The sequence below is a fragment of the Panulirus ornatus genome, chromosome 19 (genome assembly GCF_036320965.1).
Source record: "Panulirus ornatus isolate Po-2019 chromosome 19, ASM3632096v1, whole genome shotgun sequence".
In the NCBI taxonomy this organism is placed as follows: Eukaryota; Metazoa; Arthropoda; class Malacostraca; order Decapoda; family Palinuridae; genus Panulirus; species Panulirus ornatus.
In genome coordinates this window covers 62375169-62400230 of record NC_092242.1, presented here as the reverse complement: position 1 = coordinate 62400230, position 25062 = coordinate 62375169, and the positions used below count along the sequence as shown (strand labels likewise).

Genomic DNA, 25062 nt, shown 5'->3' with positions numbered 1-25062 from the left:
CATGTGTTTTATTCTTTGTATTCCCTATACAGACCCATCTAAAGACAAGATCATAATGCTTGATGACATGAGAGTGTTTGTACCTGTTGGCCAACCTGAACCACAGAGAGAATTTGAAGCAAGTGGTTTCTTAGACAGTGAGTATGTGATATATAATGAGGGGCAATTGCGGCTACGGTATCTTGTCAAATTTTCCTTTGCTTAGTTACACCTAGTAACTGTGCATACTCTCAGGGCTTTATCAACTCTGTGGTACATATTAGTCTGTATTTTCAATTTCTAAAATAGGAAACAGAAGGAGCCTGGCGGGAAGTGCTCATCCTCCTCGAAGGCTCAGACTGGGGTTTCTGAATGTGTGTGGATGTAACCAAGATGAGAAGAGAGGAGAGATAGTTAATGTGCTTGAGGAAAGAAACTTGGATGTTCTGGCTGTAAGTGAAAAAGCTCAAGAATAAAGGGGAAGAATGCATTGGTCTTTGGAGTTAAGCCAGAGGTTGGTGAGAGGACAGGAGCTAAGGAATGGGTAGCAGTACTCCTGATGCAGGAGTTATGGGAATGTGCAATAGAGTGTAAGGAAGTAAATTCTAAATTGATATGGGTAATACTGAAAGTGGATGGCAAGAGATGGGTGATTATTGATGCCTATTCTCATGGCCAAGAGAAGTAAGATCATGAGGCAAGTGTTTCGGGAGCAGCTGAGTGAGTGCATCAGCACTTTTGACGTAAGAGTGGATATTAGTGAGGAGTGAATTAGATGCAAAGGTAAGTAATGTGGTAGTTGAGAGTATAATTAGGGTGCTTGGGGTATTTAGTTTTATGAATGGAAATGGTGAAGAGCTTGTGGAGTTGTGTGCTGAAAAAAGACTGGTGATTGAGAATACCTGGTTTAAAAAGAGGAGTGGACACAGGGAACTTTGGTTTTGGTGTATTACACTTGACAGCTCATGTGTGGATGAGAGCTGATGCGGCCTTTCTTTGTCTGTTTCTGGTGCTAACTCGCTGATGCAGGAGGCAGTGATTGGATATGGGGGAGAAGAAGAGAATGTAAGTGTTATTATTTATTTCTTTTCCGTCATGCATTTATGCTGTTTTCTGTGGGTTGGGGTGGCATTGGGAATGGATGATGGCAAACAGATGTGCCTTTCTTTGTCTGGTTCATTGTTCTGCCTCACTGATGTGGGAAATAGTGTGCAAGTTTTTAAAAAAATTATATTAAAAATTCTTTTTTCTTCAGCCAAAGATAATGAACAGACTATTTCTTTGTCTTGTATTTATTTGGTTCTTGTATATTTGCACAAGTAATTTTTAATGAATATTTAGATAGTTGGACAAAGTTTCATTTGCATAAGATTCCATTCTTTTATGAAAGGTAAATTATATATGTAGACTTTATACAGTATAAGATAGGTGGCATTAGACTATGATTTTCGATCCAGTCTTTACTCAGTGTCTTTTCAACATTTTTTTAAAGTGCATTTTACTTTTCTGTAGATGTCCTCTTACCTAATGCTCTTGCCAGGTTTTCCCATCTATTTATTACTTCTACCTAATGTTGGAACGTTAGGTAGACACATTAGATTGAAGTAATCATTAAGAACATTAGGTAGGAGCCTCTGTAAAACACTGCGCTAAAGCTACCCTCTGCCAGTGGCCATTGAGAGTGAGGCACTGAGGCTAAGAAGTGGCACTCGAGTTCACCAGTAATGGAGACTTTTGCCATGGCCACTCCCTTGAGGGAGTTCCTGGAGGGAATGGGCATCATAGATATCAATAGATGGATTGTCTTCTTTTCACTCTTTTGCAAGTGGATATATCCTTGTCATAGATATATATATATATATACTGAATGTATAAGATAGTCTTATAAAAATATTGCTGAGTGATGGCTGTTTGTGTTTTCTAAATCATTTTTGAGAAGTAAGTGCCATACGGTTTGCAGATTGGGTAAAATTGTTCATTATGAATATGGCACTTTAATTGAATGCATAGCAGTTAGTGCTAAAATGAGAGTAGAATTAAGTTTATTTAATGTTGAATGGTAATATTCTTTATAAATGTTTATGCTAACTGTACATCATGAAAATTTTTTGTTTGAAACAGTAAGCCAGAATATATTTTTAACTGTTTTTGTTCAGAACAAAGTTGTGAATGACTGTAGGTAATAATATAATCTATATGGTTTTATTTTCCTGATATTTTTAATATGAGTAGTATAGTTACAGCATGAAATTGTAAGATAAATTGTGTATTGCAAGTTTCATGATTACTATGAAATAAGGAAACCAAATACAGCTATAGCTGTCACAATGTGTATACACCTATTTCAACAAGTAGACTTGAAACAAGAATAATGAATAGTTTGCAACTTGCTTTTAATGATTGGAGTTATGTTGTATTATAGAATTTACAGATTGTATCTGATATTGTTAACTCTTCAAGGCAATGAAGTTTCAAATGCTATTAGCAGTTAAAGAAAAAAAAAATGCGCTGTGGTTCCTGCTCAGGGACCCTTCAGTTCTTCCCCTGTTGGGATGAAGATGCAAAATCTTGGTCAACATGCATGAAGTCAGTTTTGTTCATTGACCCCATTCCAGTCTTTGGTTGTGGAGTTTGGTGTTCTTTTTATCAGTATCATTTATTTCTGTTTTATATTGTCTATACCTATATTGGAAGTGACATTTGTGGTTTCCACTTGGCTCTGGGAGTTTGCCAAGGTTGTACTGATGATTGGTTGACTTCTAATGGTTGATATATGTAACTGTGAAGTTTATTGTTGCAACTAATTCGATATTTTTTATTTGGTGTTTTGGAAATCGGTATAAGGTTGTGACGGGTGTTAAATAATATGTAGATGTGCATTAGATCACCCTCCCTCTATGTAAACAGCTTGACATTCATATATAGTTTCCACTTAGGAAACAACTCATTTTCTTTGCATTTTCTCCTAAGAATGTTCTTGAACCACCAATAATGGCTTAGTGGGCCGATTTCCAAAAGAATGGTAAACATGATCCAACTCACCACAATATTTTTCACTGGCAACAAAGCGATCAGTTGAAATCTTCTAAATGTATTCCAGTTTTCCTTGCCCTTACCACCATGGAACACTTCTGCCATAAAACTGAACCATCCCAAGAGCTTTTGATTAAACTTGATCCATGATTGCTTGTATGTAACTTGGATTATAAAAGTTAAAAGAACATTGCAAATGGGACTGGTATTTTAAACTTATTGTCATGCATTCTTGGTGCTAGAGCATATAAAATATGAGATTGTTTCCATTGCATACCTAGGGAAATTAGCAAAAGTTGCAATCAGCTGGGACATTTGCATCTTGAGAGGTCAGGGGCGTTTTGTTGGGTAATCTCTATATTTATAAAATTCATTCTGCTTTCATGCCTCAGTGATGTTTAAAGGTGTCAGCATTGGCAATCAGAACTCGTTGCCTTGCTTTAAGGTTCTCAAGATGGCAAATGTTTGATGATGTGGTTTCAACATTATTTCATTGCATCAGGTAAAAATATTCAAATAGACCTTATTCAGTTTTAATATTTGCTTAGTTTATGGTACCTGTTTCAAGTATCTTATCAGTCTTTAATTGCTTAGGGCATTAGGTGGTGTACCTTATTGCTACCTTTGGTTATACTAAAGAGTTTTGTTGAAGAGAATGGTATGGCTGTTGGATTTCCTGATATGTTCATCACATCTCTCTTTATTGTCTGTGAAGGGAAGGGGCATTCTACTGTGTTTAATGGTTCTTGTTTCATCAACCCCTTTGGAAGTAGATAATTCATGTCAGACATATTGAGTGAAATATGCTTGCTTTTTAAACATTTTACATTCAGGAATTGCAAGGGTTGCAGCTTTAAATCCATTCTTTGAAGGAAGACAGTGTAATGAGACATGTTTAGTCTAATTGTTTTGCTCAGGGATGCCCACATTCTGAGTCACTTTGATGAATGTATCACAGTATCACATTTTTGTGTCACTTTTATACCATTGCAGACACTTAGGGATTGCTTTGTCTATCTGTCACCTGTAAATCAACACACTTTAACCTTCAACTTAACATTGGTCACAACTTTAAAACTCTAAATCAGATATTCTTGAAACATTATACTGTTAAGGAAATGACTTGCACAGGGCCTGTAATTAGATTTTATCTTACTCATTATGCCTCGAAAAATGAGAGGTTTAACCTATAATATAACCTACCTCGTAACTGGAAGAAAATTCATCTTTTGGTAAGGAAACTATACAGACATTTCACATTACTGAAAGAACTGAATGGCATAAGACTCAAATCTCTAATTTGATTTTTATATCACTTACTTGAAAGGTTTAAACTAGAACTTAACCCGATTCATAACCTGAAGAAAATTCCTCCTTTGCCCAGGAAACATAATGCAAACATTTTCCAAATGTATTGTCACACATTTTCATGTCATTCCTAGTAATTGCTGCACTGCAAATGACAAGTTTTCCATGGAATACCCTTTTAGTGTAATAGTATGAATGCCAACGTATAGTTGTGTTATAAATAGTAAATTTGTGTGGTCCTGCCAATGAGTAACTATGCTTTGTGGAATTTTGACGTTTCCCACGTTTGAGTTATGTGACTAATTTTAGCGAACAGATATGTTGACTTGTAACAGACTGTATTTTCTAGCAATTGGAGTTAACTGTCTGTGTATGAATTCATTCTTGCTGTCCTTTGTTAAGTGTTATACAGACATGATTACATATCCATATGAATTGCAATCTAATGTTTCTGGTCTGCTAAAGAAACCTAACAGCAGATCAAATAAATTGTAACAACTTGTGGAGTACTATTTTCCCAATGTATAAGATTGTACAACTTGAGTTATTTAGGGAAGTGGTCACTTTAACTACATGGCAAACTTGATGCATGCAAACTGACAAAAGTCTTAATTGAAATTTTACACTTGCTAGAATAGCATTACACATATAGTGATCATGTAAACCAATGTTTTCTCAGAAAGGCACAACCCCATTTTGGAAAATTAAATGGAAGGGGAGGATTTCCACCCCCCTTCTCCTTTTAGTTGCCTTCTATCCAAGCAGGGAATACATGGGAAGTATTCTTTCTCCCCTATCCCCAGGGATAATATATTTATTCATTTTATTTATTATACCTGATTGCCATCTGTGTCAGCAAGGTAGTGCCAGGAAACAGACGAAGAATGACCTATCCACTCATATTCACATGTATATACACAAATGCCCACACACGCACATATACATACATATACACACATGTACACTTGCTTGCCTTCATCCACTCCTGGCACCACCTCACATCACAGGAGACAGCATCAATACGAATGTGGCCTTTTTGTCTTTTCATGGCACTACCTTGCTGATGCATAGGGTGGCAATGCTCTTTCCTGTTGGGCAGGGTGGCACCAGGATTGGATGAAGGCAAGTAAGTATGAATATGTACATGTGGATATGTCTGTGGATGTATATATACATGTATGTGTGTGTATGTATATTTTTATTCATTTATTGTACATAATCACTGTTTCCTGCATCAGCGAGGTAGCACCAGGAAACAGACGAAGAATGGTCCATCCGTTCATATACACACACAAGTGTGGCAACGGGAAAAGATGAAGGCAGCAAGTATGAATATGTACATGTATATGTGTATGTGTGTGTATGTATATGTATGTCCATTGAAATGTATAGGTGTGTGTATATGTGTGTGTGTGTGGGCGTTTATGTATATACTTGTGTATGTGGGTGGGTTAGGCCATTCTTTCATCTGTTTCCTTGTTTACCTTGCTAATGTGGGAGACTGCCTTTAAGTATAATGAATAAATTTATTTTTTGCATACTATTTACCATGAGTGGATGGGTCTTTCTTTGTCTGTTTCCTGGTGCGACCTCGCTGATGCAGGAGACGGCGATCAAGCATAATAAATATATATGCTCATAGAATTGAATACGACAATATATTTAGAGTTATTAACCTTATTTCCTATATTCTCTAACTTTTTTAATATTATTCTACCATTAGGTGGGTGCCTAAACACCAGTTGTCCGTAGTGCATCATTTGATACATTCAAGATTTCGCTTTCACAGAGGCACCATCAAATATCGACAAAAAGAGAAAAATACTGCATCACAATATAGCGTCAATGAAATGGCCTTGATTAGGGCTCCAGCTGGCTGTGCTGTCTCAGCTAACATTGAAAAAAATCTCCAAAGGCCTTGTAATTATCGTTACATTTGTGATGCAATTATACTGTCTCTATTGCATGATTCCTACGAATAAATAAAAGCTCAGCATAGAGGCTCAGCTGAACCCCATCTATTGTTTCATATTGGGAGTTCAGTCCATTCTCATCGTGTCTGACCAACTGGAAACCTAGATTCCTGAGACCTTGGATGACATTGATGTACAGGGCAACTGATTCACGCTTCCCTTCTACTGTCTTATTGCTGCGAAGTTCCTCGAGGTGAATCTGGGAAGAGAATGAAACAATGCTAAAGGCAGATTCACATGAGTAATTTCATTAGTGACTTTCCTCAAGAGAACTTGCTTCTGATGCACAGAGGTGTGCTAGCTTATTTTTGTGGCCAAAACCAAAAGTCTGCCATGCTCATCTTTTCCTAAGTGCTGACTAAACACCATAAATTTAGTAAAGACAACATTATGATCATTGAAAATGAATGCAATAATATCCATCAAACAACAGTATTTCTGTAATGAACTTTATATAGTCCTGACATGCAAGAAGTACATATTTTTGTATTGAAATTTTAAATAAACTGCTTTGAATTTGTATGGACTGAAATTGCTATGTTTGGATCCCTCAAGGCCAGGAGCTATCATTCTGAATTTCTTCAGGCTAGCCACCCTCACATCTACTTGATGAATCAGAAGAGAAGGGAACAAGGAGGAAGTAGATGGATGAAATTAATGAAGCTTCGAAGGTTTGGGACCAAAACATACCAGAGGATGCGAGGTGTGCAAGGGATTGAGTGAATTGGAACAATGTTAAGACACAGGCAATGACAGGATGTCAGTGGGCTGTATCAGGGCTAGAGAAGCGGTCTGTTGGGCCTGATTGTGGATAGGAGACTCTAGTTTCAGTGCATTTACATGAAAGCTGGAAAATAGCTGTGGACAAATGAGGCCATTTCTTTGTCTGTTCCTGGTGGTACCTTGCTAATGCAGGAAATGGGAAGGGGGTGAATAATACCGATTAATTTAGGAACTTTTTCAACATGAATGCTTGTTCAGGTACATATTACTTAACATTACTGCAAGATACATAAATTTCAAGGTACAGAAAAGCATAAGAGGGTCATCCTGAAGCATAGCTTAGGATAGGGATAATGATGGACCTTAAGGTGCTTACTTACTCGTGCAATATACCTTAAGCTTTTAGTTTTCCAAGTATTATTTTATAAAAAAAAAGAGTACATTTAAGGCAAGCATGCCACAATAATTTACCCAAAGATGGAACTACACATTTGCTCAAAATTGTGCCTTTGCTTTGGTTCCTATACTTTCTACTTTCCTATTTAATGTGCAGTCTACTTGATTTACTACCAGTTATTGCATATGTCCTTGATTTGTTATTTTGTTGAGGTACTGGGTTCATCTTAGTTCAGTCCTTGCGACTGGTGTAGGTCAAGGAAAAAAGTTATTTATTTACACTCATGTGACCTTAGCCACAATGACTGGTCTGTATATACCAGCATTGAGAGACTGGTCACCTAATCTCATGTTCATTTATTTTGACTTGCAGGTTTTATAGTTTCTTTTGTCACTTTTGGTTCCTATCTTTCAAAAATAATTTTGAATCAGGAGTGGATGAAGGCAGGCATGAATATTAGCATGTGTATGTATGTTGTGTCTGCATATGTCTATGTATATGTATGTATATGCTGATATGTATATGTATGTATATGTGCGTATGTGGGCATTTATGAATATATATGTGTATATGGGCCATTCTTCGTCTGTTTCCTGATGCTACCTCACTGACGTGCGAAAAAGCGAGTATGTATAATAAATACAATAATATATTTCATGTGTCTTAACTTTTTGTGTTTGCATGATGCCTTCATATTTTTTTAACTACCACTTGTTTAGTTTTAGTGTAACTGTTCAAAAGCCACTGTGGGTTTGTGGAATGTGTTAACTGCCGTGGCAGGTGTATGATCTAATTAGAAGTCCTAAACAATCACTCTAATGAAGTTAACCATGATTATAATTCTACCAGGAATTAACAATTTTAGAAGGACTGATAGGAATCATTATAAATATGATGCAGCAAGAGTAAGGGAAACGAATAACAGTTGAAGGCAATCAAACACTGACGAGAATCCAGAAAGAGAAGTGAAATGAAAGATGATTTGCACAAATAACATAATATGTTTGACAGTATAAAATGATACAGTGAACACTTGAGAACAATATTTCCAAATTCAACTCCTTTCTAAGAAGTACTTATAAACAAACTTTCTACAGAAACTTATACAGTGTTCACATTATAATGAAAAAGGATTAACATGATGGAATTAAAAACAGAGTCAAACAGAAAAGCAGAGAGTATTATAAGTTAATGATAGATAAAAGTAAGAACAGAAAAGGAAGTACCATTTCTGCATACCTATTACCACTAACCCCACTGCCATTTCAATGGAATACATAGAGGATAAAAGAGGACTAAAACATACTATCTTTAGAGGAAATTCTGCAAAATTGGAGTCGCTAGAACAGCAGGCTGGCAAAGGGATTTGACTTACTAACCTGTTGAAGCCAACACAAGCCACAAATATGTACAAGGGACTAACCTCCAGGGTCACCTGGGAGACAGTGGACAAGACAGAGGTGTTGTGCAGGATCTGATGTAACACCTTCCACTCCTCACCCTCGATGTCCATCTTCAGGTAATTCAACTGTCGGTCCTCGTGCCCCAGGTTTCTGCAGGTAGTGATCGCATTGATAGTGGTATTGCAAAAGATGTACATCTAATGTTAAAGAAACTCATTACTGGAAGAACCTACAAGTAAGACTAAGTAGACAGACTCATTACTGGAAGAACCTACAAGTAAGACTAAGTAGATTGGATCTGGTAGCACAACCCCTACAGCTGGTCTTAACATGTAAACCCCTCAAGCACAACGGTACGATTCTTTATGATTGCATGACCTTTGACCTGACCCAGAGTCAGGCCTGATATCATACCCAAGAGTCACAGCATCATGCTCACTGACCTGACCAAGGGTCAAACCATCATACCCAAGAGTCGTAGCATCATGCTTACCGAGCCAACTAAACGTTTTTAATATTAAGGTTTATGTATTTGGGGCTTTGTGATTATGAATCTAGGAATGTAAAACATGAATATGAATGAATCTAAAAATATAAATAATTCAGAAATCATCATTCCCTTATAGCTATGAGAGTGTTGACTAATACTACAAGGTATTAGAATAGGTGTATGTATGTATTATTATCAGAGACCAGAAGCCATTCCAGATGTTAACTTTATTATCGGTTGGTCCCTTTTTCTCTTCTGTATTTGTCATCATTTAATATCAAGAGATCTCTTGGATCACATTATTGAAGTGTCTGAATATTTTCTTTAGAGCTGTTGTGAGAAAGTAAGTCAGTAAATAACTCACCTGCGTATGTCAGCCATAGTCTGGTAGCGGAGAGCAGGTTCACATATACGTCCATGAGGAGTCTTCTCACAAATCCTGGAAATAGAGCATAGAATTAGATAAGATATTAATTCAGATCTAATCACGATTCATGGAGACAAAACTTTTATAGACTAATAATATATTTTCTAAAGTTTCAAAATAAAATCATATGAAACCACACTATATTAGTCTCATGCCATGAAACCCTATTGGACCTATGTATTATATCTAACCTAACCACTGTGGAATATGGAAAACCTGTTTTTTTCAAGCTTTGTAATTTCTCTATCCACAAATGGCACCAACAGGGAACTTGCAGTGCCAGAAGACAAACAATTGCAAGTTTAAAGCGAAATACAGAGCTACGTTTTGGACATTATCTTTTAAATACAAAGACAAAGTCTCCGAGAGGCTGAACATGAAAGGAGCCAGACACACACAACTGGGAGTCAATGTTAACCTTATGAACATGACAGGAAAATGTGACCAATGATCTGACCTATGATCTTATTTCTCTTAATTCTGTGTCCTGATTCAAATAACCCTTGCTTGTGTTAGGCAATCTCTGTCTTTGCACCTCTCTATCATAAGTAAAAAAGTAGAAACAACAAATATGAATAAAGACTAACAAAGACATGATTTTCACTAACAGCAACCTTATTATGTCCCTGAAGTTCATTGGGTGTCACTGCTTGCACGACATCAATATTTACTTGTACATAGCTCTCGTGTTTAGGGAAGACCTACCTCAAGAAACCTGTCTCAGAACCGATCCTGGCCTTGTGGAAGAAGGCTATGGGACCCAGCCGATGGTCATAGATCTCATGGTCATTGTCATGGTCAAAGGCGTGGACCTCGCACCCGAAGTCCTGAGGTCGATAAGAGAATACGCTGGAATTACTTTTGGGAAAGAAGGTATGACCCTTGGGTACAATGGCCTGAACTTTAGAGGTCAGGCCACAGTCAGAGGATGTACCTGCTTCCTCAAGTGCCACAAACTGTGTGTATGTGGTTGCTAGGCAGGAGAGAGAGTAGACCAGGCACGCAAGGCATAGTATTAGAGGAGAGGATGTATGGTTTGCAGAGGATGTTGAGACTTTTACCAAGTTCAAAACTACTAGAGCCAGATGGTGTTCTGTGGGCATTTAGTCTGTGTTGCCTCCGTGTTTATATCGATGTGGGGGTGAATATTATGTGTATTATGTGATTCTTAGAATGGTTGGTATTTTGTTCATAGGAAGTGTCTGTCCATTCAAGTTGACTGAAGAGTAAGCTGGTTTCTTGTCTATCCAAAATGTCTGAAAAAAAAAAAAAAATACATCCACCCATCTATGCTTTTACAAGTGTTCATGCCTCCACCCACGTGTAATTCTCTCCGCTCATCCACATAACCGAAACCTTACCAGATATAGAGAAAAGTGCATAAAATTTATCATAGATTACTCAAAAAACAAGGGTAAGAAAAATAGAGCAACGTCGTACCACTTACTGATATCAATGTTTAAATGTTCACTTTTTTTGGTGATTTACTGAGCAAATACCTTTTTCGTTGAAAAATGATAATTGTCTGAAAATAATGTATATATAAGGTAAGCTAAACCCCACTCTCATCCAAAACCCCATCATTGTTCACTACCAATAGGAAACCACAACATATCTATCAACAGAGATCATACCTTGTACTACAAAGTTATTCGATTTTACAAGAGCCTTAAAGGAAATGGATTACACATAAGAGTTCAGGTAAAGAAATAAATTAAGACGGGTCCACCAAGGTCACCTGCATGTGTTCGTCGAAGGTGAAATCGTTGCCAACTCCGAAGGAATACAGAAGGCACTCGAGGGGCCGGAGCTTCACATCCTCGTCCATACACACCAGCTAGGAAGTAATATTTAGATTGTAGATCAAATCCATTCACATTTTCTCTTTTTCAGTATACGTGCATCCGGGGCAGTTGCACTAAATGATCAAAAAGAGTACAATTAGTCATACTATTCTCATGTGTTTAGTCAAGTTCCCACGATTTGAGTTATGAGAATGTTTAACAATGATAAAGCATTCCACGTGTAAAGAGGATACTATAATATCTAATATTTCGGGGATATCAGAATAGGGTTGTGTTATCAAATGTAGGGACTTTTAAACAATAACAGCTGTAAACTAAGCATACATTATCTTCATAACAGTGTGTACCTCTTATGGTTTCTAGCTAAATGTTAATTGATGTTGATGGTCACCATTTCTAACAATAAAAATATCAAGTATAATGAAATTTGCTTATAATATGAAAGAGCAAGATTAATCTTTACAATAACCCACTCTTACATTCGCCATAACATTCTTTCCTCCCAGATAAATGTTTTTACCTTCAATGTTTCATAATTTTAGTGTCAACCTTTGATATGATGGTGCATTAGTATTGCCTCCACTTTAATATGAACATACAGGTATGACAGCTGTGCATATGGTCAACCAATCTGAAGTAGTTAACCATTTCAGGCCTTAAATATTCGTATCTTTTAATAGCTGATTTCAATTCCTTAAGGCACGACGGTACACCTCTGAACACCACGGTACAACCCTTGAGCACGACCGTGCTGCCCATAAGCGCAAGGATGGGACCCATGGGTATGATGGCCCTTATTAAACTGCTCACGTGTTCATCATCCTATAACCCAGTTCGTTAACGTGCATGCTATTTACTTATGTGTCAACCAGTACACGATGCAGTAAATTTGATTTTGAGGTGCGGACAACAGGTGCCACCCACCTTTGCACCGTCGTAAGCACCGAGGCACGACCGACCGCCCACCCTCACCAGCCTTCGACAGGACGTTGTAGGTTGCGTCAGGAGGCGCTGCAGGTGGTGTGCTAGGTCTTCTGTTGTTTCCTTCAGGTTATGGTTAAGGCTGGGACTCCTCGCAATGGCAGGAACCTGCGCTATGGGAAACACTCTCGTCGTGGGTTTCGGTAGGTCATCCGAGATCTGAGGTATATTGTTGCTCCTGACCAAAGTTTTACCCTTGTTTCTCTCTAGCTGTTTGAAATAAACGTTTGCTGCCTGGAATTCTTCGTCGCCGTCTTTTAATTGGTCCTCTGTGTGTACCTCGTAGACAGTTTGCCTCAAGAGATAATGATAATCTGTAGAGACGGCATCTGGAGACAGTAGAGACCTTATCCGCGGGAGGAAAGTTCCCACTGCAGCCAGCGTCATTACAGCAACAAATGACACGACGCTTCGACATAGTCTCATATTTTGCTTCATATCCCTTGTTTCTCTGACTGAAACGATGATTCACGCATAACACCACATTATTCTCACTTGTCCCCAAGAATATCGATTCTCCACAGTAAATTATCCAAGCATTTGTTTCGACGATCAACCTTACTGATCCGCTGGGTATGGTCCTGATGACATTGTTCATACCTCTACAGCTTCTGATTTTTTACCCCCTTCAAGAATCGAACTTCCTGTGACACTGGTGCTTTAGGGGGTTGTTTTACGGTCTTGTGGGGTTTTCTCTGAAGCTGTTTACGCTTCAAGTTGTAAGTAGACGTCACGTAAGCATCTTGCGCAGACCGAGACTATCCACAAGGAAAAAACATCCAGCCGAATCTATTTTCAGTATTACGTTTCCTAAACTTTACCGTAACTGGCGCTAGAATAAACCAGATTCCTAGTTTTCATTAAAACTGGAATAAACTTCATTCAATGTGTACAATTCCGATTGTCTTTACACCCTATTAGCCTCGCCATCCGAAATGTAGCTGTTAAAGGGATGAATGTTTATCCATCAGGACAAATTCAAACTTGGAAGGCAAGGAAGTAAGGTGAACGGAAGAGTTCAAGACTGAAAAGGAAATACATAGGAAACAGAAAAAAGGCGGGTTGTCCACGATGCTAACATATATGTGCTGGTGGTGGTTGAAAATAATAATGTCACCTAATTATTGATTGGAGATAAAGATTTTATGAGTTTAAGAATTTGTATGGGGTTTGATAATGGCATCTTACGAGTGCGGTGAGGAGAAAACAATTAAAAACAAAACAAAACAAGGAAACGATGAAGGAAACAGGTCCCGGGACTTATGTAAAGTTAGTAATGAATAGACGAGCTGGGATAGATGAAGGGATATATATATATATATATATATATATATATATATATATATATATATATATATATATATATATATTACTAACATCAAAATGTCTAGGACTTTATTTATATTGGGAGACAGACAGAAACATATGTTCAGAATCCTGTGACGAGACAACTTCTCACGAGTAACAGGAAAATGTGTCCAATATTTACTTGGAGCAGTTGCCTGTCGCGGACCTGGACCAGGATCAGTGTCGGGATGCTCCTGGTACTAGCACAAGAAGTAAATACGAAACGAAGAAAATGTGACAAGGATATTCTTATGAAAAAGAGAACAAACCTCTAAAATATGTAATATTATCACCATTACATACGTGCTTGATGCCAATGGGAAGTGACTTACTACCATGCAATTCTTTTTTGCAATAGGAACATCTGAAAACTCTGGCATGTGTCAAAAGTCGCCCTGTTCATGATTAGCGAGTGAGAAACTGTCCTCATATTCTCGTGCTAAATCGTCCATCTTATGTCTCGGTGATCATTCCCGTCGCTTCTAGTGACTATCATTGACGTCCCTCTCATACTTCGTGAGTGTGTCTGGCAGTCTTTCTCATGACTGCTATATAAGGCAGTTGCCCCGATCATTCTAATGATTATGACGAGAGTAAAACTTGCTCGTCTTTTCTATCGAAATCGACAGCAAGGGAGAAGTTCCTCCACTCAAACTTCACGACTGTGGAAGATGTCGACCCTCTAAATGCCCGACTTGAACCAGGAATTTCGTTGCTAGTTTTTCGACGTGGGACACAGATCCCGGAAAGGCTCACCATATATATATATATCAACTTTGTGCTAGATTTGGAGCTTTTACAGAAAGTGTTATCATGAGAATCAACATTTTGCAGCTGAGGATTGAAATGGTTCGAGGCATATCGCCCAGAGATGTAATCCAGATATTCATATTCATGTACGTATTTCAACTATTGTTTGTATACCACCAACTCTCTGATGCGCACAACCATGAGAGGGTCTGGCTACAAGGGAAATCGATTCGTTACAAAGAAATCCCGACGATGAAACATGAGAACGTTTACAATGCCGTACACGAAACAGAATCTGAGAAATGGCGGATTGATTTCTTAAAGATGGCCACGCGGGGCCTAAACTCCACACCAGCCAGTTCCCAGCCACTTGAGAATAAAATCCTTGGACCCACTCATATCCAGCAGGTGAGTAGCATGAATCCTCTTATTCTCCTCATTTCAGCAGCCTCAAACATGGTCGTTCATCGCTCTGAACCTCTTCAGTTTCACTCAGTCCGTCTATGCTTCGTCCTACCCTCTCGCTACACTTGTCATATCTACTTATAATCTACTTATCAAAATCCTTCTTATCCTGTCCTGTCCAGCCCAAGGCATCCTTACAGCTCATTTCAAGATAATTAAGACCAATAAATGATGCTGAAAAAAGTACTTCACACATGAGGATTACTTGGGGATCTTAACCTGCTGGAAAAACCTTAGTCTTCAAAAGCTTAGCTTCACGAACATACCACTGACAACTTGAACAGTGATACATGGCAAGTCTTCTTCGAATGTGTTTATTTATGGTCCACAAGAGGAGTCTTGAGTCACTGTTTTTCCTCTCTTCCTGTCCACCGGCAGGTGGCAGCAGGGGTGTGGCACAGATGGGAGCCAGGAGGAGTGGCATCCACCTTCCTGCAGTACGTCACGAAGCCTAGCGCCTTCTGCAGGAAACTCATCAAAGTCGGCGGTACTTCGTGTCTCCGTAGAGTGGACGGGGACAAGGTGAGCCTTTCTACCACTCAAGGTAAGGCCTGCAGGGTATAAAAGACCGCGTCCCTCAGCTGAGGAGACGACGGTGACTGGTGATGGTGAACGGGTCCGTGTAGAGGCTGGCGCATGACAACGGTCCCTTCCCCTCGATCGAAATTAGGGCACAGGCGTGATCCGTCTGACTGGCGCAACACATCACCCTTAACCACAGGGGAGGGATTTTAGCGACGATCAAAATGCTTGGCTAGGTCAGGCTGTGAACTACTCAGACGGAGCCTAAGTATCGCTCGGGTAGCTACTACTCTTACGCTTCAATAGTGATGTTGTAAATTCTTCCACCTAGTTTAGTACAGCGTCTACACAGACGAAGTTTCTTTCGAGGTGTTAAATGCTAATTATCGGCAAAGCAAAAGATGATTACAAAGAAAAATGTAATGGATAACCATATAGCTGAGTTTATACACTCTGTGCCCTGGTGAAACTACAGAAAACCCAGGTGAGTTTAGATTCTAAAGACTATTCCATAAACTATCAAATTATATAAGTTTACCTATCGATCACCGACATGAGAAAGTAGGTGGACGACTACATAGATAAGTGTGACACGACCCACCTAAGACTCTAGACTACCTAGATGAGACTCTAGATTACCTAGATGAGACTCTAGACTACCTAGATGAAACTCAGAGAGTGTACACTACCCGGGCGAGACTGCAAAACACCTTGAGGAGACTCTCAAGTCTACCAAGCTTACAATCCTCAGTGGTGTCGACGACTACTCACGTCTGGACACTCCTGCAGGTGGTGTGTATGGATCCGAGGCTGGGTGCAGGTGGGGTGAGGAGACTTTCACCCTCCAGCAGCGCGTCTTGCCTGGTGCTCTCAGTGGGGGTCGGGCACGACCTCTCCTTCGACCGAGCCATGGCTCGCCTCGCCTGCCGCGTCCATGCATTCGATGACGACCGTACCTACAAGTGAGTCGAACTGTATTTTACATATTAGCTGGAGAGCCTTGAGGTTAGTAGATGAGCTTTCTTGCATGTTAGAAAAAGAGCCTACGAGTTAGTCGAGGAGCCTTGAAATTAGTGGATGAGTTTGCTTGCATGTTAGAGAAGCAGCCAACGAGTTTGTTGAACCTAAACATCAGTCAAGCAGATTGGAAGTTTGCCTAGTCACAAACAAAGTTTAGAAGGTTGTTTGGGAGGCGAAAGTTTAGATCATCACATCAAGCCACCAGCAGCTCGTGAAAAGTGTTCTCAGCGACATTTTTATTCTTCATTCTCTAATCCTCCATTACTGGTCGTCTGCAGGATAGGCCTGTATTCTAAATGTTTCTTACCTTAGCTGACATACGCATCTTCACAGTAGAATCCTTCGTCAGGTCTTGGTCGAGGTACCAGGGTCCAGGTCTTTCCTTCCATCGAGGTCGTCTGGGGACTCAGACGAGGCGCTTCACCTTCTGTGACCTGGGCAAGGGCGCCTCCTCCTGCAGGAGCTACAGGCACTACACCCTCCAGGTCAGTCAGGGTTGATCCACATCCCTGGGAAGTAAATCAGTTGGTATGAACCTCATGATGCGTTCAGAAGTATGATGGAGGGGCTGGAGGAACACTCACTACAGGGGAAGACATTCGGTTCTGATGCTTAGAATGTTAAGGGAATCCGTCAGATGTGTTAAACTTCGAATCTGCTCAAGATCTGACCCTTTTAAAGCCAAGATGTTAATCCTGTAAAAGAAATGAATGCACATTTAACAACCTGATGTGTGCTACTGAAACTGCTTGGTGGATGTTAGCGACATGACCCCTCCCCAACAGCTGCCATCCAGTCGCCCACCACCAGTTTGGAGGATCATCGTCATGGCGACGTCATTAAGCTGACTACTGTAAGCTCAGGAAGTGAGGAGATAAACCCTAATGCCATAGGATCGACTCCCTCACAACCATACTGTGGCAGGTGGGTCTTCATTACCCATATTCTAAACCCTCCTCCATCCCTAGTTACCCTCAAATAATGATGCGTCATCGTTAAAACATTAATCAGAGACTTGGCAAACACAACGCACACTGTGTCCCGCAACATTAGTGCTCACAGTAAAGCAGGGTCAGGCGTTGGACTTTGACCCTCATGGCAAAATACATGGGAAGGACAGATAACTGGAGACCTGACGGTCTTTGACGAGTTTATTTGCGGTTATAATGTTAGAAATGGGATAGTAAAGCGAATGATACCCATGAATAATCACTACTACTACTACTACTACTACAACCACTTACTACTATTAATCATAAAATACGAATGGTATAACACTTGAGATATCTTACTGTTCTGTTAAAGGTTGAGACAAACTACAGCTTGAGTTTCTACTGTCATACAAGGGTGTGTGGGAAATCCTCACCACATTTCTCCCAACATGGCAGGAGATAAGGACTCGGCTGGGCTACGGTAACGCTCCAATCCACTACCTGAAGGTGGACATCGAGGGGGCCGAGTGGGACGTGCTCCACCAAGCGCTGCAGAAGGGATGGCTGAAGGAAGTCAAGCAGCTGGCCGTCGAGGTGAGCTGTGGGTGTTGGTTCATGGTCGTGAGTGTATGTTGGATAAGCTCAACAAGTGCATCATTCATCAACATACATATACACTTATAGGTAAAGATGTGAAGTTCACATCATACTCATAAACGTAAAAAAAGGACGGGTAAATCTCCAACTTATAAATAAAGTTTTTAGTATGGGACGCTAGACAGCGGCCTTATCTCATTCCATTAGATAAAATCCCAAGAACATATCTGTGGATATTGATTTACCATAACTTTCATTATCGTAATACTTCGATTATCCACCTCACTGTAAGGGCAAACGTTTATTCTGCTTCATTTCCAGATCCATCTGGAAGACCTACGTGACCCTACGTTAGGAGAGGACCAGAGGAGGGACGTGGTCGCTTTCTATCTTCAGGTGTTTGCGTCCCTGGAGGCCAGTGGACTTGGTCTGGCTTCCTTCACTCCCAACACTAGAAACCCAGAGACAACCGAACTGGACGGCGTCCGGATCCCCTGCTATGCCGAGCTGCTTTGGATTCGTGTCTAGCTGACCTACGCACACAAGACTGATAACATTGTGACTGAAATAAGAAACAAGGAGTCTTGCACGAACTTCCCGATACTCTGCTGCCACAGAACGGAACTACTAGCGATGCATTTGTATGCAATTGGGAAGATTATATACAATATAGATATTCTTGGGAAGATTATATACAATAAAGATATTCTGTCATATATAATCGTACAGCTGTGTGACTATTCTTTCATAAGAGACCGTGCCAGGCTGTCTGGGCGAATGTTCACACACACACACACACACACACACACACGCACACTTGTTCACCATTATTCTCTACATATAAACTTACGTGAATAAAATGAATAACTCCTTTGCCCATTTTATTGTACCTGCTTAGATGTAATAATTGTTATTCACGTCTTTAAAGAAGGTGTGGTCATATAAGTGTCTGGCATTGAACTTGTATGGTATTCTGAGGTACAATTTTTCTTTAGAGCTAACTTAACCTAACCAGACCTAAGGTAAACCAATTAACTTCTCAATACAGGGAAAAAGCGTTCTCAGTATAGCCTGGCAACATTATCAGTTAAATTTAGTCTTTTAGTTAATACCCTTTTTTGTTTTTGCACTAGCATAAATTTAGAGTCCTTGTTTCTGGAGAAACTGCAGCAGTCCTTCATAGTATTATTTGTAAGAGTTTGAACTTATTACATGCATACACAAAGTGCACTGCCGCTAGAATTTTAAAGTTTACCACTCAAAATATCGCCTTACAGAGCATGTAGGTGACAGGAAGAGAAGCCTTTAACAGTAACTCGAGTTGGATTAGATCAATGTGGCCAGTTAAGCTTATCTAATGAAGATGAATTAAACCCATTTTGAGGTTTGTCTTGTTCGCTGTGTTGAAGCTGAGCTCGCCTGGCTTTTCCCTTATATCTTTACATAAAACTTCAGGGAAGCGACATTTTCTTACAAAGAAAATAAAACTTTTTTTTTTTTAGAAGATTGTTCATTACGAAACAAAATAAATAACACCCACACAATCATACATTCATTTTCATAAATTAAAGTTCAGCAACTTTAAGCTACATGAGTGAAATAAGCTTAACTTGCTCATGTTCTACTTAAAGTTATATTTTCTGACATATTGACGTGATTTTTACTTACTACAATAATAAGGACAATCTAGCTTCATCAAAAATGTTATTCTTTGGTAGACTGAAGAGATTGTTATGTCCTGCGCAGGCAATATCTCTAAGAAAAATTGTGATATATGGTATTATCTACTTCTAACGTAAATAAATTCATTCTTAAATATGAAGTTTATAAATTACAAAGAAATTTTACATTAAATATAGAAATTAACACAAATTATATCTAAATGAACATACAATATAACAATGTATATTTGTATCAAATACATTTTATATATAAGCGACACTTATTAACTAACAAAGATTTTAATACAATATACAATATAAAATTTTTGAGTTGGGAGAGCCATGGTTCCATGATCTCCCCAACTTAATGTGGGCGATTCCGATAACATTATGACAGCTCCGGTTTCATGTTACTGACAGACCAGGCGCCAACATTGGAGTATGAAAATCAGTTAAGATTTCTACACTGTATATAATGGTTTCTATACGACGCGAACAAATGCCACCTGACAGGAGCTGGGAGGTATATTTCCTCAGAACTATTCTGAGATCTGATGCTCGAAAAAGACATTTCCTTCATAGTTTAATTACCATTGTCTCGTAATATTTCAGACTCCAGTGCTACAAAACTACAGTAAATGATTTGAAGGTTAATGAATGATCACAAACCTGGCGGGGACAAAAATCTTTGCGAGATACAATGTCAATTTCATGATGTTAATGGGAATTTTGGGTGGGTTATCATGCCCGGCATCATAAGGTTCGAGATAAAAGCAAAGCTAAACACTGTGTTTTCCTAATATATAACGAGTCGACAAGGTTTGGTACCATAAAGACTGAATATGACACAGTTGGTTTGTGCGTCCTTAAACTGGTGAATATTTGTTTCTAAACTTAATATTTAAGTCAAAATTGCCAAATAACAATTTACATTATTCACTGTGTGTGTGTGTGTGTGTGTGTGTAGATTCGCCAAGATTAAGCTTGGCATTGGCTGTTGTTCAATGACACCTCGTTCCCGGGTGTGCCATTACTGGCACAAGGCGGCCCATGAGGTCTTAAAAGGAGGTATGGTTTGTGTAAAATGTGATGAAATGCTTCATCCTAAATAAATTCTATTCTTGAAGAAGGTGGATCTTTAACCGTAAAATATCCAAACATCAAAATTACAAAAATTGAATGTGACGTTTGAATTACTCTAAAACTGCATAAGCTTCTAGTACAGTTATGATAAAATGCAATGATGAACTATAAATTAATTGTGACTCAATGTGCACAATTTTCAGTGAGCTTTGACATATCACCTCAAACAACCAAATTTAACGACGGTAAATTCTCAGCTTTTTTATGTAATACTTCTCACTTTTCCCACGTCCTTTTATTACACTGTACTTCATCTACAGTTACTCTCCACTACTAAAATGGTGCATATAACAGAAGGCTCGAATTCTACGACCTGAAAGAGGGGCTCAGCTACCATTTCCATACATTAATTTCCCTGCACCCCAAAGCTATAACTATACTGAATTTGATTAAATTTGTTTTGACTCTTGTTTCAGAAAAAACTTTATTCTGAGAGTTTAAAACGTTTCTTTAACCGATTACAGAATGGAAAAATTTACTTTAGTATCCTTTTAAAAAAATTGGTATTCTTTAATAAAATTGACAAACTGAATTTTTTATGAAAAGAATATGTATATATATCATGTCATATTAAATCTATATTAAAACCAATGAATAAACTACAATCATAAATTTAAAACTGATAAAAAATCTACTATTAAAAGAAAGAAGCAATAACGAAAAAATAATATAAAATACTGCAATATATTCGTCCATTTTAAAGAAACTATATATAAAATTCGTCAGTACTAAAATGTTAAATATTTACACATATTTACATAAAATTTATGAGTTGGGAGCGCCAGGGGCCCATGGCCTCCCTGATACCATACATTCATATGTCAAAGAAGCTAAATGGCAATCAATCACAGGTCGGCTCGTACCAATGACAACTTGGTGTGCAATCAACGGCAGAGGTCGGGTGCTTAAGTAAACGGGTCTATTTACATGGATATGTGTGTGTGTGTGTGTGTTAATATGTAAACTTTTATTAATAAATGCTGAAATCGGTTATGTAGCAGTTCTTTTTGAAGTTCATGGAAATGCTGTTATTTGACGAAACTATTGCTTCCGTCTAAGATAATTCTAATTGTTCTTTGACTTTACTTGGGTTGACGCACGTCGGAATAGTCAGTGTCTCAGATACAAGTTTGCAGGAGGAAATTTGTCGATAAAAGTGCCCGTGTCGCAACAACGTTAAAGGAAAATCACTGTTTCGTATACGTATAAGGGGTTAAAATTCATATTCCCTCCCCCTAATGGGCGCTATTATTTCTTACCGTCTGATCTTAAGTTATTACTGCCGCCATCTGCCGCTCGTTTATCGGGAACCATATACTTATTAGAATAAGCTTTAAAGGATTACAAAGATCACTGATAAATTTGGATTGGCTGTAAAGCCATATACTGTAATAAAATTGTTTCATTACAAGAAGTTTATAGTCTTTCATACAGCAATTTCATCGAGTGGATGGAAAACGAAGATACAATTTTTTTCCCCTTAAATATATGATTATTAACAAAGTAATGTGCCATTTCACGCGGGGTTTGTTAGGACATATACCTAAAAGATTCTCCTATTTTTCCACTAGTTTGTATCCACATTTCTGGCCACAGACTTTACAAATCGAACGATTTAGTAAAATTAGATAATGAGTCGAAGCGCCAACATTACTTAAAGCTTAGATTTAATGTTGCAAGGACAACTTCATTAAATTTTACCATGATTCGTTTGGGTTGGAAGGTAAACAGTAAGTTGAGATGTTCGTCGAGATAACAGGAATTTGTCTGTGTCAGGGACAGATGTGAGGAACTGATTCGATTCCTAAACCTACGTAGACGTCTGAGCTCACTCAACATATTTGCAAAACTTGGATTCAAACATTATGACGCATGGGGGTAATGGAATGCATAAATAGCAAAGGAAATCAGGAATGTCTAGACTATATAAACAAGTTTTCTTGTATGGCGGGTTCGTTCTATTTGTATAACGACATAAGAGACGAATAAAACTCTAGAGAATCCCCTAAAAGCGCTCCGGTGAATATATTTCACCGTCTCGAGAACTCTCTCTTTTCTCATGTAGAGGGAGCACATTAGTAAATGACAAAATGTCGAAGGCGTCCTTCCTATTCGTACACCATTTGCTAAAACTGAAGGAAAGTGTTACGAATGCATTACTTGCACTATAAGCTGTTCGTTTTAGGTGTTTTCAAACCACAGTTTCCCTCTACTTCACAACCCTGCCCACTTAACGACACTCTTCATGTTGATGGAGTTGGTGTTGTTACACCTAGAATTCGACACTTGTACATGAACTTTACACACCGTAAGGTAACCGTATGTAGTAACTTCGTAAAATTGTATTACCTAGAAACCGCAGAAAACGCGTGTTCGCTTTGTAAATTTTTACCGTATAAACTACGGCTTTACTCAATGAAGTTCAGTTTGTTTCACTTTAGAAAAAAAAAACTTAATTGCAATTATTGGTGTCTTTACCCCGGATACAATATGGATATACTTACTGAAGTTTCATCAAGGCAATTGCTTACTCTTTGATAGGTTTAAAAGGTAATGAATTACAGTGAAGAACATCTGAAGTTTTTGAACAAAGATTTTAATTATGAAACCTTAATTTTTAATCTTAGTTTTATTTGTAGATTATAAATAAAAATAAATTTTTAAAAGCAAACAGCATTGAATGTAAAATTTTTTATACAGTAATAATTCATATTATAAAAACATAAAAATTAGCAACTTATATATTTACTTGAGAGAAATCCTATAAACCTAAAATAACATTCAAATAAGAAACATATTTACATATATTTACATAAATTTATGGGTTGGGAGGGCCAGGGGCCCATGGCCTCCCTGATATAATTCATGCGTATCACTACATCTCTATCAGTCGAGTACAAAGTAAAATCATAAAAAGCTTAACACTTTTAACACTTAAAGGTGATCAAGATATTTCGGTTGGTAGTTACGTCCTGGCAGGACAGTTTTAAAGCTTAATCCACCAACACATTACTGATTTCCCTATATCTAAGCCGGCACTTGTCAATGTTGTGTACTTGCCATTACTCACGAAGACCGGGTATGTGTTCTTTGGGTGCCACTACTATGACTGGGCGGGAGCGTGTTTTCAGGGTGAATATACTGACATAGGTCATATGTGTCTATATACGATTTATGGGCTCTTGTTGGTGTTCTAGCTTTGGGATGCTTGTTTTACAGTTATGAAATCGCCGTCTGGTATAAAGATAAGAATTTAAAGGGATGGAGTATTCATTCGTATAATTCTTTATCTATTTAATACTAAATAACCCACTGATCGGTCTTCCATATGTATTCATGTTATCACAACTAACTAGATAAAGTACCTAAAACATAAGTATCTGTTTCCCAAAGCTAGTTTTGGTGTAGAGTTCAAACAAACTTTGACCCTAAAACATTTGTGAATATGTAACAACGTAGGCAAGTAGTGGCTAGGCGACGATGCCTCTCGTTCTTGAACAATGAATCTCCAACAAAATTTCAGTGAATCACTGAAAATTTCCTTCAGGATAAAGCGGGGGAGATTTGGACGTGTGATACCAATAACATCAAAACCTAAACTAATATTGGAGCTCAGACCAAGGAAGGGATGGGTAACAAGGGACGCACAGTCTTCTGTTGTGCTACACTTAAGTCTCTGTGGATCACAGATATTATGCACCTCGTCAAGAACAAACCCTGGGATGAGTACATGAATCCATGAACCTCGCTGGTCGCGGACACCAGAAATAAAGCTCCGTACGTATCTCAAACATTACTACGACGATGGCTGTTAATGTGACGCAATATCTAGATGTTGAAAATTTTGTCACCAACGTATTTGCAAGCTGAGGGATTACAAAAAACACCAAAGTTAAAACCCAGGACACTCTGACTCCTCAGGGATTCGAAGCACAGAACCATCTAGGCAAGCTGGTCTACCTGTTGTTATGAAGTAAGGGAACTCACCTTCTGTTGTCGCTGTGTACATGGCTTAGGTGCCAGACTGAAAACTTCATATCCCTGGTTTGGTATAATGTCTCCATAACTTCTAGTCACAAGCGTGATAGATGGTCGTGACAGCTGCT

The 25062-nt window shown here is 38.6% G+C and overlaps 3 protein-coding genes across 7 annotated transcripts in view; 2 read left to right on the top strand and 1 right to left on the bottom strand.

Moving 5' to 3' along the window:
• Nucleotides 1-10392, top strand: part of LOC139755574 (protein mono-ADP-ribosyltransferase PARP3-like) — a 42031-nt gene extending 31639 nt beyond the window's left edge. The window contains exons 13-14 of one of the 3 annotated variants that reach the window (XM_071674053.1): nucleotides 33-137; nucleotides 8263-10392. In XM_071674053.1, the coding sequence (XP_071530154.1) occupies nucleotides 33-137; nucleotides 8263-8342 (185 nt within the window). In that variant the 3' untranslated portion in view covers nucleotides 8343-10392. Of the gene's footprint in view, nucleotides 1-32; nucleotides 4821-6043; nucleotides 8082-8262 lie in introns of those variants that run through there. The other 2 variants (XM_071674052.1, XM_071674054.1) reach the window with 2 other exon arrangements.
• LOC139755575 (probable methyltransferase-like protein 24) lies at nucleotides 3697-16511 on the bottom strand. 2 transcript variants are annotated; one of them, XM_071674056.1, is made up of 6 exons: nucleotides 16375-16511; nucleotides 11472-11570; nucleotides 10439-10560; nucleotides 9671-9745; nucleotides 8837-8966; nucleotides 3697-6492 (listed from the first exon to the last, which is right to left on the bottom strand). In XM_071674056.1, exons 2-6 carry the CDS (start codon nucleotides 11559-11561, stop codon nucleotides 6268-6270), a joined length of 642 nt encoding a protein of 213 aa, XP_071530157.1. In that variant the 5' UTR covers nucleotides 11562-11570; nucleotides 16375-16511; the 3' UTR covers nucleotides 3697-6267. The 2 variants fall into 2 exon arrangements, with proteins under 2 accessions (XP_071530157.1, XP_071530156.1); XM_071674055.1 differs by lacking the exon at nucleotides 16375-16511 and adding an exon at nucleotides 12463-13768.
• LOC139755576 (probable methyltransferase-like protein 24) lies at nucleotides 14033-18955 on the top strand. Of its 2 annotated transcripts, none has more exons than XM_071674058.1 (6): nucleotides 14033-15024; nucleotides 15460-15603; nucleotides 16393-16565; nucleotides 16973-17108; nucleotides 18012-18239; nucleotides 18474-18604. In XM_071674058.1, exons 1-5 carry the CDS (start codon nucleotides 14680-14682, stop codon nucleotides 18237-18239), a joined length of 1026 nt encoding a protein of 341 aa, XP_071530159.1. In that variant the 5' UTR covers nucleotides 14033-14679; the 3' UTR covers nucleotides 18474-18604. The 2 variants fall into 2 exon arrangements, with proteins under 2 accessions (XP_071530159.1, XP_071530158.1); XM_071674057.1 differs by having other exon boundaries at nucleotides 14051-15024; nucleotides 18012-18149; nucleotides 18474-18955.
• Nucleotides 18956-25062: the final 6107 nt, after the last annotated feature.

Excerpts from the sequence above, each read along its gene's own strand:
- LOC139755575 (XM_071674055.1), bottom strand. The coding sequence starts at position 12,957 with ATGAAGCAAAATATGAGACTATGTCGAAGCGTCGTGTCATTTGTTGCT. Across the intron at positions 8,967-9,670 it reads ACTATGGCTGACATACGCAG|AAACCTGGGGCACGAGGACC; the intron begins GTGAGTTATTTA and ends CACTACCTGCAG. Across the intron at positions 6,493-8,836 it reads TCTCCCAGGTGACCCTGGAG|ATTCACCTCGAGGAACTTCG; the intron begins GTTAGTCCCTTG and ends TTCTCTTCCCAG.
- LOC139755576 (XM_071674057.1), top strand. The coding sequence starts at position 14,680 with ATGAGAATCAACATTTTGCAGCTGAGGATTGAAATGGTTCGAGGCATA. Across the intron at positions 16,566-16,972 it reads GATGACGACCGTACCTACAA|GTCTTGGTCGAGGTACCAGG; the intron begins GTGAGTCGAACT and ends ATCCTTCGTCAG. Across the intron at positions 18,150-18,473 it reads TCAAGCAGCTGGCCGTCGAG|ATCCATCTGGAAGACCTACG; the intron begins GTGAGCTGTGGG and ends CTTCATTTCCAG.